This window comes from Giraffa tippelskirchi, chromosome 13 (genome assembly GCF_054371585.1).
Source record: "Giraffa tippelskirchi isolate mGirTip1 chromosome 13, T2T-mGirTip1v1.2.pri, whole genome shotgun sequence".
Lineage (NCBI taxonomy): Eukaryota > Metazoa > Chordata > Mammalia > Artiodactyla > Giraffidae > Giraffa > Giraffa tippelskirchi.
This window is the reverse complement of record NC_137287.1, coordinates 85788455-85808620: the sequence shown is the minus strand read 5'-3', so window position 1 is coordinate 85808620 and position 20166 is coordinate 85788455. Positions and strand designations below refer to the sequence as shown.

The window sequence follows — 20166 nt, the reverse complement described above, 5'->3', positions numbered from 1 at the left end:
ATCTATGAGGGCCCCGGGGCAGAGTGGAGAGGACATGCCCACCTTGGGGAGACAGGAGCCGGGAGATGTGATGTCCCCGTTGGGAGGCAAAAGCTGCTAATTGTTCTGTTTCGCGCTATCAGCATCTGCATGGAGAGAGAGCAGATGCCGCCACTGCCCGGCCTGCTGTCCCCAGAGGTGACCACCCTGTGGTGTCCAGGGCTCTCGGCACAGAACCTGTCAGATGCACAGCCGAGCACCCCATCTGGCTGCTCCTGTGTCCTTGCTGCCAAGCCAGTCATGCCCACACGCTGCCCTGAGGACGGGCGCTGCGGTGACTGCCACTCCTTCCTGCAGTAGCGCCAGGAGCATACTTTCTCCTTCTCAAAGATTCCAGGCAGAACCTCTCAGCTCAGCGCCACAAACCTGAACACCTCCACCGAGGTTTCTCTCTCTAATTTTAAGGGCACCTTTTTCCCCGAGCTGCAGCTCTGGGCTCTCAGAGGATGCTTGCAGGCCAGAGCACATGGGGGCGAGGGGTGGGGGAATGACTAGGGCCTCCCTTATAGAACACCTTGAATGTTTCCTTTTAAGTGGGTGGGTGGGTTCTCAGATGCCCAGAAAACCCACTTCTTGGTTCAGTGGCCATCCTGTGTCCCTTGTAGGAAGAGGAAGCACCTTGTCTGCTGAGAGGAGCTCCGTTCAACCTCCCAGCCTCAGTTTCCTTGCTTGTGAAACCAAGAACGAATCCCCCCTGCACCTGCATCACAGGGCTTTCTCAAGAGAATCAAATTTAATCAGGTTCAACACTTAAACCGCTTCCCAAATGACTGGTGCTGAGGGAATACATGCGTGCATGAAAAGAGATGTCATTCTCAGAAGAAATGGAAAACGCAGAGGAAGGCACACTCATGTCAATGAGCAGGATGCAGGGCTGAATTAGTGATCGTGAGGCAACCATGGCCCTGGGACCCCTGTCTCCATAGCGGGCTGTGCTCTTGCTGGCCTGTGCCCACCCTGCCCCCATCACACACCCACAAAGGGGAGAACCCAGCCCGTCCTGTTGGGAGTGGAGACAGTGACCCCTGGGCGCAGGGGCTATGTCTTCTGAACCTCCTGGTGCCTCAAGCCCAGCAGAGTACCTGGCACAAACTCAACCTTTGAGCTTTTTTCAACCACGAAACAAACTAGACGCACAGTGACAGGTATAAACAGTTTGAGAACCACAGGCATCCCCCCAACTTGCTTCCCATCTCCTCATCACCTAAGGAAGCGTCACTACCATTTAGCTTTTCTTCCTTTGAACCAGGTCTGAATGGACATCGACAGGCATCTTCTGGGACCTGTGTTTCTGCTCTCTGCCGTCTTGAGACTCAGTCAGTTAACGTTCCCTCCGGGGCAGGACTGATGGTGGCGGGTGCAGTCAACGCTACTGAGTGCAGGCAGGGGCTGTGGGGGCAAAGACCTTGTGTGCCCAGCCGAGGAGGAGAGAGTTAGGAGCCCACGGGAGCCCCAAGGCCAGGCTTGGAGACAGCTGCACTGCCTGGACCCTGGAGGGTGTGCCTGTCTCAGCTGGGTGCCTGTGTGGGTGGGGCTGGGGGGTGTGGAAGCCAGGGGCCCCAACCAGATGGGGTGAGTGATGCTGGGGTATCAGCAAGGGCAGGGGCGGGGATGGGCCTCCTGGGGCTGAGGCCAGAATCAGTCCCTGAACACATGGCTGCCCCCTACCTCTCACCCTCGGAGGAGGCCTCTGCCTAGAGTGAGGGCTGAACTACCCAGGCCCCCCAGTGAGCTCTGCGTTGCTGGATCATGGCATTTCTAGGTGGAGCTAGTCCGGTTCTCTGTTTGGCTTGGGTCGTGTCCAGGTCCTCAGCCTTTTCCCATCCAAGACCTTTCCAGGATGCATGTCCACCAGATACAGATGGACAAAAACTGTAGTGGGCCTGGTCAAGCTAGACCAAGCACATCCCCAGATCTGATCTCCTTCTGCCTCGGTCCCCCGAGGACTTCTTGCCATCCTTATATGTGGTAGGCGCTCAACAATTTCCTGTCCGGCAGCCCTGAGATGCTGCACCTCGGGTTCGGTGCCAAAGCGACACGGAAGGACCCAGAATAGATACGTGCTGTGCTGACCTGCTGACCTGCGTCCAACCTGGTTTTCAAAGCCCCTCCCCACTCTTCCTGGAGAGGGAGAATGGATGGCACCCCACCTGGGCCAGCTCTGGTGGCAGGATCTGACATCCCGGCTACAAGCTGGGGGTGGAGGCGTGTGGCCCCAGCCCACCTGTCTGAGCCCAAGGCCAGGTCTGTCCCCTCCTCACAGGTGACATTGAGGCAACAGCCTCCATGATCTCCATTTCCATCTGAAACTGTGGATCTGACCAGCCTGGTACAGGACTGCTGTGAGTACAAAGATGGGTCTACTTTTCACGCCCTCTTCAAATGTAAGGCTCGTGTGATTGTTAAAAGGCCTGTGATCTGAGAGTCCCCAAAAGGCCAGATGGAGGGCTGGTTTGGGAATGGGACCAGCTGGGCTTCTCTTTGGGCCTGGGGAGCTCCGTTGTGGGGTCCTGTGTTTCTCCCTTATGGGCCAATGTGAGGGCTAGGGAGGCTGAAGTGGCCTGAATCTGTTTCTACATCTGATGCTGTTGTTGGACACTGGTCATTTCTGGCTCCTCTTTCACAGGCCCTCTTGAGTGAGAAAATGTGGCTGAGCTGGGAGGTTTCATAGCCCTTCACTCACCTCATTCCTGGGGCAAGAGCTCCACCCACTAGGAATCTGCTCCCAAGGTCAGAAAACATACACCTTATAGAATGTGCCAGGGAACAAAAACATCGCACTAGGTGACTGAGAAGGTGCTCAGTCTTCCCCAACTTGTCCCACCTGTGAGGAGCTGGAGCCCAAATACAGATTCTCTGGTGGAGGTAGTCAGACAGCAGCCCATGTCACTGTACGCTGTTCAGCTGAGTCATGAGCCGGACTTTGGTGGCCTGAGGTGTCCACACCCACAGGGAGCCCCACTCCCAGCGGTCATCACACCCTGCTGAGCGGGGCAGCTGTACTTGCCCTTGTCATCCACCTTGGAGCCTGTGTTGAGGCTGCGGCAGGCAAACCCTGCTTGTTGTTCCTTAAATGGCTTGTGCATCCTCACCAACGTGGAACTCTGGCCCCTTCCCGTGGGTCAGCGAGATGACAAATTCTTTACCTGAGTTGCACCCTTGTCTAGTGGGGAGCCAGCTGTCTGCAAGCTCAGGTGTCTGTGGGTTTGGCATCTGCCTTTGCTTTGCTACCAGGAGCAGAATCTTCAGGGGGTGAGAATCCCAGAGGATGAGGCCCTGACCCCTAGGTGGAAGCTCAGATGATCCTGAAGACCAGGGAGGGGCTCTTAAGAGGTCAGGGGGAGTCATCACAGCCCAGGCCTCATGCCACTTCTGGCGCCAGGGTCATCAACAGCAGAGCACTGACGTGAGTGTGGTCTCTAGTTGGTCAGAGATGGGACAGCTGCCTTTCAGAGAGGTCAGCCTTAGCTCAGGGTCTGAATCCACACTTAATGGTTTATTGACAAAGTGGGTCAACATATGTCAACATCCGTGGCAACAAACGCAGGTGGACTTTGAGGGGATGAAACAAAATTGTCCTCAGGGCTGGTGGTGAAGCCAGTCTGCAGGGCCCTTGAGGGCTCCTACAAAGTCTCAGGGGCCCAGGAAAGGCAGCTTAGTGCGGTGGCCACTGGGCATTCATGTCTGGAAGGGACAGCAGCTGTTGGTCGATGAGAAGGCGGCGCATGGATGATTTTCAACCCAGAGTCTGCCCCAAATAAGAGGTGGCCTCTAGCATCCGGAGAGGTGTGGGATGACCGACAGGGCTGAAGAATGACCTGCCAGCTCTCAGTGCCAGTGGGCCCTGTTCCCAGGCAGCCATGTGGCTCCACTGTGACGTCTCTGGCAAGTGCTAACGGCACAGTGACTGAGGGGCGTGGCTTCCCCCACAAGGCTCGTTCCCTGGCGAGAGCTGGAATAACTGGGCAAGTGAGGAAGCCTGGTGAGGTGGGGGCACCTGGTAAAGTTGGGGCACCTGGTGAGGTGGGGGCACCTGGTAAAGTTGGGGCACCTGGTGAGGTGGGGGCACCTGGTGGGGGGACACCTGGTGAGGTGCGGACACCTAGTGAGATGGGGGCACCTGGTAAAGCTGGGGCACCTGGTGAGGTAGGGGTACCTGGTGAGGTGGGGACACCTGGTGAGGTGGGGACACCTGGTGAAGCAGGATGCCCAGGGAAGCAGGGGAGAGAGGGGCCTGGGGCAGCAGGAGACCAGCAGGCCACAGGCATCTGCAAGGATGTGGGAGGGCCTCACTGTGCGGAGGAACAGGACACCCACTCATGCGGAGACAACATTTCCATGGAGGTCACCTAGGCCTCTGCCTGCCTTGCCCCACTCACCCCACTACCACCGCCAGAGATATGCTGAGAACATAAACCAAAGTCTTTTTGGGTCCCTAAGAGTCCTGACCCAATAACATCTGGGCCCAGATGTAATTGCACTTTTTGAAAACTATGGCTGAGGCCACATGCCATAAGAGGGGTGACAGACTAGGATCTGGCTGTTCGGGGACAGCCTGACTTTGCTGTTTCCAGGGAGTGTGACTTTGGGGAGATTACAGGCGCTGGTCTCCATTGCAGAAAGGGTTTTGACAAGAATGCAGTGAGCTGGCCAAGGGGAGGCTGTGTCCTCAGGGAGACCGAGGAGGCAGCTTCCACTGGGCACTTTGTGTCCTGCAGGGGCCACCGGGGTGGGCCTGTCCCCACTCTACAGCTGCCGCGTAGGTGGTGCCCGGCGCATCACCTTCTCTGACCCTCAGCTCTGACTCCCAACTTCTGGCGGTCTCAGGACTCTGTGGGGAAAGGGCCCAAGGGCTGCAGCGAGGCCTGCCTGGGCGGTGCCCATGGAGGCCGACGTGATTGCGGGTCAGCTTGGGTCTAGGGAGGCACGGTGGCCTCACACTCTTAGAAGATGGCGTGCGGGCAGCAGCAACTGATGCAGTCCCCTCCCCAGCAAGGCCGAGGGGGCCGCGGGGGTCACCTTTAAGTGAGCTTCAGGGCCACACGTGGCCGGTCATCAGTCGTCCTCTGACGGTTTGGCCCTGACCCCCACGCCCTCAAGGCTACATGGCACCATGTGTGGTCATGGTGCTGGCCCTGGGAAGGCCTGGAGGAGCTGAGGGCATGGGGAGGGCTGAGTGTTTTCTACGGAGGCTGAGGGGAGAGAGGATGGAGGTGTGGCAGCAGCCCTGAGGGGAATAGAGCCCCCGATGGCGGCAGGGCGGGCGGGTGGGAGGGACATAAATCCAAAGATAGGCAACTTTGGGCACCGCTTGAATGAAAAATGGGGATTTTAGGACAAATACAAAGAAGAACACTTCACACAGTGGCTCACGATGAATAGACTGGAGAGGCTAGGCTGAAAGGATGAGAGGGTGGCACCAAGCCTGGGGACAGGTCCTGGGGGACTGTGACTACCCATTTCTGCACCCGGCGGCCGAACCTGGCCTCCAGTCTGTGTTCACCAGCATCCTCATCACCCTCCCCGAGAGATGAGGACCAAGAAGTGTGCCCACCTGCCCAGGATCACAGCTAAAACCTGGGTTGGTTAGGTCCCAAGTCCAGCCTCTCTCATCAGGTTACTCCGACTCTTCCACAAATCTCTGGGCTTCTTCCACATATCCTGTTTTGAGTGTGGCTGGTTTGTTGTTGGTTTTTATTTTTTTGGCCATGCTGTGTGGCATGTGGGATCTTAGTTCCCCGACCAGGGATTGAACTTGTACCCCCTGCATTGGTGCTTAACCAACCATGCTGGTTGGTGGACCACCAGGGAAGTCCCTAGCGCTTGTTTTTGGATCATCCATAGATGCAAATGCCTGATGGATCTCAGATTTGACTGAGGAAGGCAGTGCGAATAATTTTCAGAATGGGTGCTTGCTAAGTCGCTTCAGTCATGTCTGACGCTTTGCGACGCTATGGACTGTAGCCTGCCTGGCTTGCTGTCTATGGGATTTCCCAGGCAAAGATAACTGGAGTGGGTTGCCATTTCCTTCTCCAGAGGATCTTCCTGACCCAGGGATCGAACCTGTGTCTCCTGCATTGCAGGCAGATTCTTTACCATTGAGCCACCAGGAAGTGTTTAAGGTCGACGGGAAGAGCAGCAGGTGAGGGGATCAAACCTGAGCCCTTATCCCAGGACCATGGTTCTTAATTTCCACTGCACCCTGAAATCACCAGGCTGCACCCCTGGTCAATCATATAAGATTTCTGGGGCTGAGACCCAGGCAGCAGGGCCGTTCTAAGTGCTGTGGGTGGAACCACTGCCCTGGAGTGATGGCCTCCTGATGCCCTGAGGTATCAGATAAAAATATTTACGGACATGTTCACGTGGGAACCTCAGTGCTTGGGGATGCTGTGGCCCCCCCGCCACCCCCAGGATGCCCGGCTATTGCTCATGGTGGCTCTGCAGCCACTTTAACAACAAGGAAAAAGCTTCGGTGAAACCCAAGGATTGATATTAATCAGAAAGAAAAGGTCTAAGCAAAAAAAAAAAAAAACCCCTAGAAGATAATTTTTGTTAAATAATGAACACTCGTGAAACAGCCATGAAATGGTATTAAAATGTCTGTGATTACTTATTTCTCAGCATTCATCTGATAACTGAAGCAGCAGGAAGCAATAGTTGCACTTAAAAAAATGACAAGAAAATAGCTATTCATTTAGTCGTGTCCTCAGTAAGATCACTAGTGTCACTGTCGTCACCAAGATGTCAGCAGGTGGGGAGAAGCATACCCCGGGGTGTCCGCGGCTCCTGGGCCTGGAGTTCCTGGAGCAAACCTGGGTCCTCCAGGGAGGAGTCTGGGGAAGGGCTGGCCTGCCCCCGGCCCCAGATCAACAAGGACACCAGGACTGCATATTGCTGCATGGTGGCTGCAGAGGTGGGACATTCCAGAGGAGGCCTGACATTCCTCGGCTGGGGACAGCGTGGAGGGAGCAAAGTTCTGGGCCTGGGGGTGATTCTGGTTTTGCATTCTCAGGGCTGGACTCATCTGAAGACCCGTGAAAGCTGGGGGTCCTTCCAGCAGCTGTTCTGTCTCTCCCCCTGCCTGGCCTATTTCCTTCTGGCAGCGAAGGTGCGTGGACAGAGGGGGTGGTGCTGCCAGTGGAGTCAGGCAGGGCCACCGGCAGAAAAGCACGTGTCCCCTGCCCTCTTACTGTTGCACCATGTTCCAAATAAATAAATAAATAAATGAACACGTGTTTCTGCTTGTCTGTTGCTAATGCTCTGGCATCCTGGGCACTGGCCATTAATCCACCAGGAACCATGCGGAGACAGCCTTGAGGGTCAGGATCTTCGGAGCATCCACTGGGAATGGGTCAGCGGTGCCCCATCTGTCCCAAGCTCTACACAATGCTGTGAAAACGATATGAAAGGGTGAAAAAAAAGGGAATCCATAAATCCCAGGGTTTTGTGGCGTCACTGGCGATGACTTACACTCTAACAGCCTCACACAGGTGTATCTCCACCTGTGTGTCCACCCTGGCCAGCCCTGCGCCTCTGCACCCACACACAACTGGCCCAGGCTCCTCGTGCGCCCGGGGAAGCTCATAGGTGGTTGCTCTTGGAGAGGTAGGCGATGAGGGCCACGGCCACGCCCACGTAGATGCCGGTCCCTATGGTGATGGAGAGCACGGCCAGGAAGAGGGCCCGCCGGGAGCTGGTGCTGGCCTGGTGGAAGTCCCCCTTGGCCACGGCTTTGTTCGTCTGCAGAGGGAGGAGGGAGAAGAGAAAGGGAGCCAAGATGAGTGAGGGGAACAGAGAGGGGACTGGCGGAGGGGGGCCACACGCGCTCCCAGGTGATGGCGGGGAAGGCAGGCGTGCTGTCACTCATCACTGACCCCTGTCCCTGCCCTACAAGGCAGGGAAAGCTTAAAAGAAAGAAAGTGAAGCCCCGGGGATGCCCAGGCTGGCAGTGGTCAGCTGAGCACCAGCCACTGGAGTCCTGGGTCTCGGGCACCAGGATGGAGGGTGGGGACATTACAACTTGGTGCCTCCTTCTGCCTGGTAGACACTCGAATGATAGTCCTACAGTGTGTTCACACTCACCTCCTCTAGTCCTTATGGCACAAGGGCCCACAGGGAAGGAAACTGTAGTTCTTATACCTGGAGAGGAGCCCGCCATCTAAGATCATCCAGTCCACTGAGGACACTGAGACTTCACTCCTCAGCCAGTGGATCTGTGTGCCCCACGCCCCCTTCCTGCCATGGAGGGGGTGGTAAATTCACCCACCAGAGAAATTACTCTGGGTGAGACCAACGCCTCTATTTCTGGTCACCCAGTTGCACAACGATATGTTGGTTTCACTAGATTCACGTTACGCGGGGTCATGAGTTGGAGGGGAGCATGGAGGCTTTGGGTGTTGTGTTGGATTTGGTGCTTTGTGGTGATGCCCACCTCCCCACCACCAGCCCCGTCCTCCTTGTCCCTGTGACCAGGGAGGCACTGGGCTGTGGGGACCGTACGTGATTCAATTGTGACATCATGGAGGGCCGGCCCCCTGAGTGATGGCAGATGAGGGTGGAGGCCGCCCAGGGCAGGTGCCCCTGGAGGCCCAGGGGATGGCCAGGAGGGCTGACCCCAGGCAGGGGGCAGGGATGTCCTCGTCAGGGCAAAGGTGGAGCCTGCTCCCCAGGTGGGTCGTCCCGACTCCCTCAGGACCCATCTCCAGAGACCGGCCTCTCATCAGATCCCACTTCCGTGTGTGTTGAGTGTACATCTACATTTTGTGGGCAGGATGGGAGGTGGCATACTGTTTACTCAAACAGTAAGCTTGACGTGGCCAGAGGGCAGACTCAGAGGTCACTAGGAAGTGGCTTTCTGTCCTCCGCGGTCCTCCCGCACCCACTCAGTGAGATGTCGGCTGGAGAAGGGGCTGCTTTTTTCTCTAACCTCGGGATCTTGAGTTTTTACGTCTTCTTTCTCAATTTGGGGGCTTGGAAGTGAGCCCGGGGACTCCCTGTGGACGATCTTTGATGAAGTGGAGAGAAGGGAACACGGCGGGAAGCTCCCAGGACAAGGGTGACCCTCTCAGAACTCTCGGTGGCGAGCCATCCCTGCTGGCGGGCCTCACCCCAAAGGGGCAGACCCCATGGGAGCAGACCGGGGGTAGGGACAGACCACTGTCCCAGGAATGGCTCAGATGTGCCCCACAGAGTACATCATAAAAGAACAGAGATACATGCCACCCCTAGAATGGCTCCAAGGGAAAGAGACACAGCAGAAACCCACACTCTCATTTGATCCTGTTGAAAGTGTGAATTCCTGTAGATGGAGAAGAAATCTAATGAGAAGTTGAGGCTGTTGTCATTAAGTTGATTAAGGAGGAGCAGGCTTGTGGGCTGATTAGACTACTTGGGAAACGGAGCACTTGTTATAGCTGGATAGACATACACACGACACAAGTGTTCCCCCCTCCTCTGCCCTCCCCGGCAAGCACTCAAGAGAAATGATGCATTTGTGCACCAAAGACACCTTCAAGAATGTCTGTAGCCATACCGACCATTGTAGCCCTGACCTGGAAATCATCCCAACATCCAACCACAGCAGAAGAATAGATAGCAATGGTACCTGAGGCAGTGGGCTTCCCAGGTGGCTCAGTGGTAAAAAAAATCTGCCTGCCAAGGTAGGGGAGCTCTGTTGTGATGGAGGCGCTTAAGTCTGTGCCGTCCAGCCTGGTGGCCACAAGCCACCTGCGGCTACAGAGCAGTGGGGTTGTGGTGAGTGTGACTGTGAGTTTTAATATCATCTGATTTAAATTAACTTAAATGTAAATAGCCAAACGTTAGAGGCCACCATGTTGGGTAGCAGACACCCAAAAGAAATGAGCAGAGGGTCCCATCGGGAGCAGTGGGGAGAGGAAGCCCAATAGAAAGGGGCAGGATGAACCCGAAGGAGGTGGAAACCCCGGAGGGTTGGTTCAGGCATCAGTGCTGGGGAGCTGGTGGGGGGGAGGTGTCTCTGCAACCAGAAACTGTTCCACATACACATCTGCCTCTGCATTTACCTGTGAATTTGTTTTGGTGGCTCAGTGTCAGGCAGAGATAACGAAACAAAGGCAAGATAAAGGAGGCTAGGGTTACTCTGTGAGGGGGGAAGGCCCATGAAATCTGCAGATGATGGGGCCTTAGGACCAGGGCGTGGAGTGGGTGTCCTGGCCGGGTCCACAGGCCCTGCTCACAGATGGAACCTGGGCCTTATGACCGGAGCGTGGAGTGGGCATCCTAGCTGGGGTCCACTGGCTTTGCTCCCAGATGGAACCTCTCAGGGGCTGATGCTGGGCTCCAGGTCTCAGTGACACGTGGCAAAGCCCAGAGCTCCATCCCTGCTGGGGGATACCTCCCCCAATTCCCCTACCTTTGGGAGATGATGCTCCCAGGGTCTGGCACTGGACTGACTTTCCCCACAAGCTTTTGCCAAAGTCCTCATTTCCTTTGGCTGCAAAATACCTACTGTTGTTTGAGGTTCAGGAAAAACATGATTTTCTCTGCAATATATCCCTGCTTTGATTTTCTTTCTTTTTTTTTTGAACACATGGGTTGGGGGATCTTAGCTCCCCGACCAGGGATCAAACCTGGGCCCTGGCAACGAAAGCATGGAGTCCTAAGAGCTGGGCCACCAAGAAGTTCCCGTTGCTTTGTTTTTCTTATGGTATTTTGTATTTTTATTATTAATGTTATTTCTACGGTCTCTTATTTTAGGGGCAGGAACCGCTAAGTTTGGATGAGTCCACATCCACGTGGCTCTCTGCTTGGGTTGAGGGGCCGGGTCCAGGCACAGCTGGGACGGACTGGGCAGGACACGAGGCTGGCGCCAGACTCTCACCTCCAAGGAGCGTGAGGGACGCACTCTCTGCCTCCACAACCATCTCTCTGGAAATTTAGAGCACTCTGGGTACTTTATGGCTCATTTTTCCTCTCGCACCAATATCTGTCGGGCTGGATTACATTTCTTTGCATTATCGCAAAGCTGATTTCCCTTATTTATTATTGTCTCCCACTCACTGTGTGCCGACGGGCACTTGGAGCCGCGTGGGAGGAGCAGGCGACCGTGCAGTGGTTTAACAGGCTCCTTCGGGGAGGGAGACCCTCTGCGGCTGTGTCTCACTCAGCCCCACACACGCATTTCTTATGTGTGTTCAGTTCCATGTGCATTGCTATGACCCCTCTCTCCCCCTTTTATTTATTTATTTAAAAAATTTTATTTATTTTTAATTGAAGGATAATTGCTTTACAGTATTATGCTGGTGTCTGCCATTCATCAACCTGAATCAGCCATAGGTAGACATATGCCCCTCCCTCTTGAACCTCCCTCCCACCTCCCTCCCCATCCCACCCCTCTAGCTTGCCACAGAGCTTGGGTTTGAATTCCCTGAGTGATACAGCAGATTCCCAAGGGCTATCTATTTACATAGGGTAATGTCTGTTTCCGTGTTACTTTCTCCATATATCCATATAAAGCAACTTTTCTATTTTAACCCATTAAGAAAAATAAACCTTGTTAGTTAGGTCTGAATGGCAGACTGATCAGCTATGAAACAAATGTATCCCCCATGCGTGAAGGAAACCTGATGGAAACACAGCCCCCGCAGCCCCAACAAGGCCACCCCACAACCTGGCCTTGGCTTGGTCACAGGTGGAACCCAGGCCTTAGGACCAGGGCATGAAGTGGGTATCCTGACCGGGGTCCACTGGCCTTGCTCACAGATGGAACCTCTCAGAGGCTGATGCTGGGCTCCAGGTCTCAGTGACACGGGGCAAAGCCCAGAGCTCCATTCCTGCTGGGGGATACCTCCCCCGACCCCCTTACCCCTGGGAGATGATGCCCCTGGGGTCTGGCACTGGACTGAATTTCCCACAAGCTTTTGCCAAAGGAGGGGCTTCCTATGGCAGTGTCTGAGGGCCCCTGTCAGCAAGGTCATTTTGTAGGGAACACGACAAAAACATCAGCAGGAGCAACAGCCCCTGTGCCATCTTGTGTGGATGCCTGAGTGGCCTTGTCTCCACTCTTCATCCTTCAGCTGAGCTTAGAGGAGTCCCAGGCCTCATGGCTCCTGAGAGGCACCTCCCTTCCCACGCTGCTCCTCCGTCCCTGCAGGCCTCTCCGCGTGCTGGTCACAGGGCCCTGCCGGACAGAAGCCTGTCTTGGTTTTCCTTGGTGACAAATCACTATGAACTCATGCTTAGCTTAATATAGGCACAGATGGATACATACAAAAATAATTTTACAAATAGACCATTTCTGTATACAAAGATGTTGTCATTGTTCAGTCAATAGGTTGTGTCCAACTCTTTTGTGACCCCATAGACTGCAGCCTGCCAGGCTCCTCTGTCCATGGGATTTCCCAGGCAAGAATAATAGAGTGGATTGCCATTTCCTTCTCCAGGGGTAGACACATGTATGTCCACATACAGAACTAATAACATGTGAGTATACACATGTGTATTTCCTATTTCCTAGCTCTGTTACCAAGAAAACCCAGAACCAATGACACCCCAGTAGCAACAAGCACACCCAGTGCCTAGATTGCGGTTTCTAAAACCATTTTTCCAAGAGAAGGGACTACACCTCCATGGGGAAGTGGCTGATTTTACAACTTGGGCAGGAAATATGCGAGATGAGCTTGGGGCGGCATTTTTAGAGTACAGAAAGGGAAAAATACTCCAAGATCAAAAGGAGAGGGGCATGTCAGGGGGACATAGGAAATGCTCCCAATGGCCAAGTGAGAAAACGTTGGGTTGGCTGAAAAGTTCACTTGGGTTTTCCTGTAAGATAGTATGGAAAACCCAAATGAACTTTTTGGCCAACCCAATAATGTAGTCTTGGATTATATGTCAAAGTGTAAAATAAACATCCATACTGATGTTTGGTATGGATGTTTGATCCATACTGATAAATAAATGATTGGATGGATCAGTTCACTGGAGAGAAGAGACAAATATTCCATACAGACAAATTCCAAATCATCTAGGTAGTTACTCCACCTTCAGGGAATAAAGCACAAGCCCCACCTGTGGACAGTGGGCGACACAGTGACTTCCTAGGGCTGAGGATGAAAGAGAGAAGGGAGGAAGAGTGACCTCAAGGTGGAGAAACCCAGCAATCAAGACCCCGACCAGGTGACCAAGGTCAGCATCCTCAGCAACAGGTCATGTTGACGGGGTACAGCCCTGACCTCCACCTCTGTGCTTCTCCTCCCCAAACCCGTAACCCCAGTCTAAGCAGGAGGAGAGCATCCAACAGCATCCCACGCTGTACCCTACCAGGGCTCCTCGCAGCTGTCAGTCATCAGAAACAAGGGACACCTAAGACACGGTCACAGCCCAGAGGAACCCAAGGAGGTCTGACCACCTAGTGCTGGGTGGATCCTGGATGGGACCTTGGGGAAGAAAGAGGGCACCAGGCAGCTGCCAAGGCGATCTGGACAGGGCGCTTAGAGTACGATGATGTGGTAACAGCGGTCATCACCTGGGACAGACGAGTCGCATGTGAGATGCTGATGAGGAAGCCGTCAGTTCTGCACCACCTCTGTCCATTTCCTGCAGAGCTAAACTGGCCTAAGATAAACTGTTTATTTAAAAAGCAGGGTATGGATGGGGCAGGTGAGAGGCCTGACAGGTGCATGTTCCCCAGGCTTCATCCCTGAGAGCCTGGGGGAGGCAGGGGGAGCTTGGGACAAACATACCTGCTCAAATCTAGCCCTGGTGGGACCTCGCTCAGCCCTTGAACTAGTTACTATTTCTCTGAGTGTCTGGTTCTACTTTCTTCCCTAAAGCAGAGTTATAACACCTGTCTAGTGGGTATGTGATGATGTCAGCACAGGACAACCTGACTTACTGCTCTGCGGTATGAGCCACACAGACAATTTACTTGCCTGGCCTCACTTCCTCCTTCCTGACACCACAGAGAATGACTATTGTTAATATTGGTTTCCATGAATATACCTTTAATACAACAATGAATTATGAAGATGTTCAAACACACAGAAAAGGTAAAAGCTAAGCTGAAGGATGAAGAATGGAGACAAGGCCACTCAGGCGTCCACACAAGATGGCACAGGGGCCATTGCTCCTGCTGATGTTTTTGTCGTGTTCCCTACAAAATGACCTTGCTGACAGGGGCCCTCAGATGCCATAGAAAGCCCCTCCTTTGGCAAAAGCTTATGGGAAATTCAGTCCAGTGCCAGACCCTGGGAGCATCATCTCCAGGGCGTAGGGAGGTCGGAGGAGATTAAAGATCTTTAAAACCCAAGAGGGGAAAATCAGACCTTTCTCTTTAAATACCCCTTGGGGACAAGGAAAATTCTTCAGAACAAAAACATCAGAGCCAGGAGTTCTGGATTCACACTTAATCCACCATTTACCTTGACAGCTGCCCCTTGGCCCTCCAGCTCCCTCAGCTAGTCTGTTGGTTTGTTTGTTTTCAGCAGCCAGCACTTTTGCAGATATTCATCCAGTGGTGAATTAGAAAAACATACACTTCTGTTTTTACCTTCTATCATATTGCTGCTTTAAACGTAGTTGCACGTTTATCAGTGATTGTTGTTCCTTTAAATAATCCACTTTTGCATCTGCAGCCGGAGGTGAGGGCTACCAGCAGACCCCTGAGGCCCTGGTGGCAGAGTCCTCGGCCATGGGCGGCGGGGCAGTTCTGCAGCCCTGCTGGGATTGCCATTCTGTTTTAGAGCCCGTCTTTCCAAGGCCGGTCAGTTCAGTTCAGTTCAGTTCAGTCGCTCAGTCGTGTCGGACTCTCTGCGACCCCATGAATTGCAGCACGCCAGGCCTCTCTGTCCATCACCAACTCCCGGAGTCCACCCAAACCCATGTTCATCGAGTCGGTGATGCCATCCAACCATCTCATCCTCTGTTGTCCCCTTCTCCTCCCGCCCCCAATCCTACCCAGCATTAGGGTCTTTTCCAATGAGTTAACCCTTCGCATGAGGTGGCCAAAGTATTGGAGCTTCAGCTTCAACATCAAACCTTCCAATGAACACCCAGGATTGATCTCTTTTAGGATGGATTGATTGGATCTCCTTGCAGTCCAAGGGACTCTCAAGAGTCTTCTCCAACACCACAGTTCAAAAGCATCAATTCTGCGGCGCTCAGCTTTCTTCACCGTCCAACTCTCACATCCATACATGACCACTGGAAAAACCATAGCCTTGACTAGACGGACTTTTGTTGGCAAAGTAATGTCTCTGCTTTTAAACATGCTATCTAGGTTGGCCATACCCTTCCTTCCAAGGAGTAAGAGTCTTTTAATTTCATGGCTGCAGTCACCATCAGCAGTGATTCTGGAGCCCAAAAAAGTAAAGTCTGACACTGTTTCCACTGTTTCCCCATCTATTTCCCATGGAGTGATGGGACCAGATGCCATGATCTTAGTTTTCTGAACATTGAGCTTTAAGCCAACTTTTTCACTCTCCTCCTTCACCTTCATCAAGAGGCTCTTTAGTTCTTCTTCACTTTCTGCCATAAGGGTGGTGTCATCCGCATATCTGAGGTTATTGATATTTCTCCCGGCAATCTTGATTCCAGCTTGTGTTTCTTCCAGCCCAGCATTTCTCATGATGTACTCTGCATATAAGTTAAATAAGCAGGGTGACAATATACAGCCTTGACGTACTCCTTTTCCTATTTGGAACCAGTCTGTTGTTCCATGTCCAGTTCTAACTGTTGCTTCCTGACCTGCATACAGGTTTCTCAAGAGACAGGTCAGATGGTCTGGTATTCCCATCTCTTTCAGAATTTTCCACAGTTTATTGTGATCCACACAGTCAAAGGCTTTGGCATAGTCAATAAAGCAGAAATAGAGGTTTTTCTGGAACTCTCTTGCTTTTTCGATGATCCAGCGGATATTGGCAATTTGATCTCTGGTTCCTCTGCCTTTTCTAAAACCAGCTTGAACATCTGGAAGTTCACGGTTCACGTATTGCTGAAGCCTGGCTTGGAGAATTTTGAGCATTACTTTGCTAGCATGTGAGATGAGTGCAATTGTGCAGTAGTTTGAGCATTCTTTGGCATTGCCTTTCTTTGGGATTGGAACGAAAACTGACCTTTTCCAGTCCTGTGGCCACTGCTGAGTTTTCCAAGTTTGCTGGCATATCGAGTGCAGCACTTTCACAGCATCACCTTTGAGGATTTGAAATAGCTCAACTGGAATTCCATCACCTCCACTAGCTTTGTTCGTAGTGATGCTTTCTAAGGCCCACTTGACTTCACATTCCAGGATGTCTGGCTCTAGGTGAGTGATCACACCATCGTGATTATCTGGGTCATGAAGATCTTTTTTGTACAGTTCTTCTGTGTATTCTTGCCACCTTTTCTTAATATCTTCTGCTTCTGTTAGGTCCATACCATTTCTGTCCTTTATCGAGCCTATCTTTGCATGAAATGTTCCTTTGGTATCTCTAATTTTCTTGAAGAGATCTCTAGTCTTTCCCAATCTGTTGTTTTCCTCTATTTCTTTGCACTGATCGCTGAGGAAGGCTTTCTTATCTCTCCTTGCTATTCTTTGGAACTCTGCATTCAGATGAGAATATCTTTCCTTTTCTCCTTTGCTTTTCGCTTCTCTTCTCTTCCCAGCTATATGTAAGGCCTCCTCAGACAGCCATTTTGCTTTTTTGCATTTCTTTTCCATGGGGATGGTCTTGATCCCTGTCTCCTGTACAATGTCACGAACCTCTGTCCATAGTTCATCAGGCACTCTGTCTATCAGGTCTAGTCCCTTAAATCTATTTGTCACTTCCACTGTATACTCATAAGGGATTTGATCTAGGTCATACCTGAATGGTCTAGTGGTTTTCCCTACTTTCTTCAATTTAAGTCTGAATTTGGCAATAAGCAGTTCATGATCTGAGCCACAATCTTCTCCTGGTCTTGTTTTTGCTGACTGTATAGCGCTTCTCCATCTTTGGCTGCAAAGAATATAATCAATCTGATTTCGGTGTTGACCTTCTGGTGATGGCCACGTGTAGAGTCTTCTCTTGTGTTGTTGGAAGAGGGTGTTTGCTATGACCAGTGCGTTCTCGTGGCAAAACTCTATTAGCCTTTGCCCTGCTTCATTCTGTACTCCAAGGCCAAACTTGCCTGTTACGCCAGGTGTTTCTTGACTTCCTACTTTTGCATTCCAGTCCCCTATAATGAAAAGGACATCTTTTTTGGGTGTTAGTTCTAGAAGGTCTCGTAGGTCTTCATAGAACCGTTCAACTTCAGCTTCTTCGGCGTTACTGGTCGGGGCATAGACTTGGATTACCGTGATATTGAATGGTTTGCCTTGGAAACGAACAGAGATCATTCTGTCGTTTTTGAGATTGCATCCAAGTGCTGCATTTTGGACTCTTTTGTTGACCATAATGGCTACTCCATTTCTTCTAAGGGATTCTTGCCCACAGTAGTAGATATAATGGTCATCTGAGTTAAATTCACCCATTCCAGTCCATCTTAGTTCGCTGACACCGCCGGAGTCCAACTCCAAGTGGAGAAGGCGCTCTGAGAGAATTGCGTCCTCTTGAGGCCCGGTGACCAGCCTTTTGTCACGCCTGAGGCGGCCGTGTGTCTCACCTTAGTGCTCTCCGGACCCCGCTCCTGTCACAGAGGTGTCTTACACATCATCGACGGCTCGGCGCAGAAGCGAGGCGGCTGCGACGGCTCGGCGCAGAAGCGTGGCCGAGAGGAGCTAGGCCGGGCCGGGGGCCGGGGGCCGGGGGCCAGGGGCGGCAACCGAGAGGGGCTATGCCGGGCCGGGGGCTGGGGGCCGGGGGCCGGGGGCCAGGGGCGGCGGCCGACAGGGCCTAGGCCGGGCCGGGGGCCGGGGGCGGCGGCCGACAGGGGCTAGGCCGGGCCGGGGCCTGGGGGAGGCGGCCGACAGGGGCTAGGCCGGGCGGGGGCCGGGGGCCGGGGGCGGCAGCCGAGAGGGGCTAGGCCGGGCTGGCGGCCGGGGGCGGCGGCCGACAGGGCCTAGGCTGGGCCGGGGGCTGGGGGCCGGGGGCGGCGGTGGCGGCGGCAAGAGGAATTACCGAAGGCCCAAGGTAAGAGAAACCCAAGTAAGACAGTAAGTGTTGCGAGAGGGCATCAGAGGGCAGACACACTAAAACTAAAACTACAGAAAACTAGATAATCTGATCACACGGACCACAGCCTTGTCTATCTCAATGAAACTAAGCCATGCCGTGTGGGGCCACCCAAGACGGATGGGTCATGGTGGAGAGGTCTGACAGATTGTGGTCCACTGGAGAAGGGCATGGCAAACCACTTCAGTATTCTTGCCTTGAGAACCCCATGAACAGTATGAAAAGGCAAAAGGATAGGACACTGAAAGATGAACTCGCCAGGTCAGTAGGTGCCCAATATGCTAATGGAGATCAGTGGAGAAATAACTCCAGAAAGAATGATGGGATGGAGTCAAAGCAAAAACGATACCCAACTGTGGATGTGACTGGTGATAGACGCAAAGTCCGATGCTGTAAAGAGCAATATTGCATAGGAACCCGGAATGTTAGGTCCATGAATCAAGGCAAACTGGAAGTGGTCAAACAGGAGATGGCAAGGCCGGTCAGGAGGGTCTATTTCTCAGCCCTTTGATGAACACTGGCAATGTCTTCCACCCCCCCGGTCATGGGAGGGGAAGTGAGGGCAGGTTCTGTCTTCTCACTCAGGAAGCCAAGTCCCCCGAAGCCCCCTCTTCTCGGTGAGTGGCCGCACTGGGAGTCTGGTTCCACATCCAGCTCTTTGGCCACATCTTTTCATAGTGACCTGTGGCCACCTCTCTGCCCAGTCTGCAGCCTTCCCTGTCTGCCTGGAGCAGGGCTCGCAGCCCCTTCCCCTCCTGTGAGATGGCTGGCTTGTCCCACTGCATCTTGGCCTCTCTGTCACAACCTGTCCCTCTTGGCTTGTCCTGGAGGTGCTCAGCTGGTGAGCCCTGCCCTGCTGGTTGCTGGATCTCTGGACGGTGCCTGCTGGGGGGACATGTGCTCATTTTTGCTGGTTTGTTTTGTTTCTGGAACACTTGCTTCTCGTTCCCTTGATTTGAAACTTAGTGACTTGGTTGGTATCGCATCTAGGAGGTAAGCATTGGAGAAGACTCACCCCGTGGCCGGAGCCCACATCGTGCTGGAGTTTTCTAGGTCAGTAAGAGGGTTCACGAAGAGGATCCAAGGGCCAGATGGGATCCTGAGGACAGGCCTCTCTGAACTGGCAGGCTCAACTTGCCCATCTCTCCAGCATCATTGCTTGTCTCAGGGGAGAGATTGTTAGAGTGAAAGGAAGGGAGCGTAGGGGGACTCCAGGAAAATCCTGCTCTGGGTAGAAGGGGTTTTGCTGCTGCTGCTGCTGCTAAGTCGCTTCAGTCGTGTCCGACTCTGTGCGACCCCATAGACAGCAGCCCACCAGGCTCCGCTGTCCCTAGGATTCTCCAGGCAAGAATACTGGAGTGGGTTGCCATTTCCTCCAGTGCATGAAAGGGAAAAGTGAAAGTGAAGTCGCTTAGTCATGTCCGACTCTTAGCGACCCCATGGACTGTAGCCTACCAGGCTCCTCCGTCCATGGGATTTTCCAGGCAAGAGTACTGGAGTGGGGTGCCATTGCCTTCTCCAAGAAGGGGTTTTACGTTGCCTTATATTTAACTGGTAGCATGGGCTTCTCTGGTGGCTCAGATGGTAAAGAATCTGCCTGCAATGCAGGGGACCTGGGTTCGATCCCTGGGTCGGGAAGGAAATGGTAATCTACCCCAGTATTCTTGCCTGGAGAATCCCATGGACAGAGGAGCCTGGAGGGCTGCAGTCCATGGGGTTGCAGAGTTGGACACAACTGAGAGATGAACACAAACATGTGAGACATACATATGTACTGTGTTCCGGGGCTGCTCTGTACCCACGGGTCTGTTCGCTATGTATGTGTGTAGCGGGTGCTGTGGGTCCTGGGCCCAGACCCCTTGGCAGGCCAGTGCCCCCTCCCTGCTGCAGGGCATGGCCAGCCTCTCTCAGGGGGCGCTGGGAATGGCCTCACTGCTGGTCCAGGGAACAGCACCTTGAGACCCACCATGGTGCTTGGTAAAGTGGGCACGTCCTACTGAGCTTTGGGGCTCCATCTAGT

At 53.3% G+C, this 20166-nt stretch overlaps 1 protein-coding gene and 1 long non-coding RNA gene across 4 annotated transcripts in view; one reads left to right on the top strand and one right to left on the bottom strand.

Moving 5' to 3' along the window:
- Window positions 1-6628: 6628 nt before the first annotated feature.
- The window catches only part of SYNDIG1 (synapse differentiation inducing 1), a 108201-nt gene continuing 94663 nt past the window's right edge, over window positions 6629-20166 (bottom strand). For all 3 annotated transcript variants that reach the window (XM_081560435.1, XM_081560434.1, XM_081560437.1), the window contains exon 4: window positions 6629-7782. In XM_081560435.1, coding sequence (XP_081416561.1) covers window positions 7624-7782 — 159 coding nt within the window. In that variant the 3' untranslated portion in view covers window positions 6629-7623. The remainder of the gene's footprint in view (window positions 7783-20166) is intronic.
- On the top strand, window positions 8580-11043 carry LOC145533318 (uncharacterized). The gene is made up of 2 exons (XR_014073995.1): window positions 8580-9795; window positions 10777-11043. It is a non-coding gene; the product is annotated as an uncharacterized LOC145533318 (long non-coding RNA).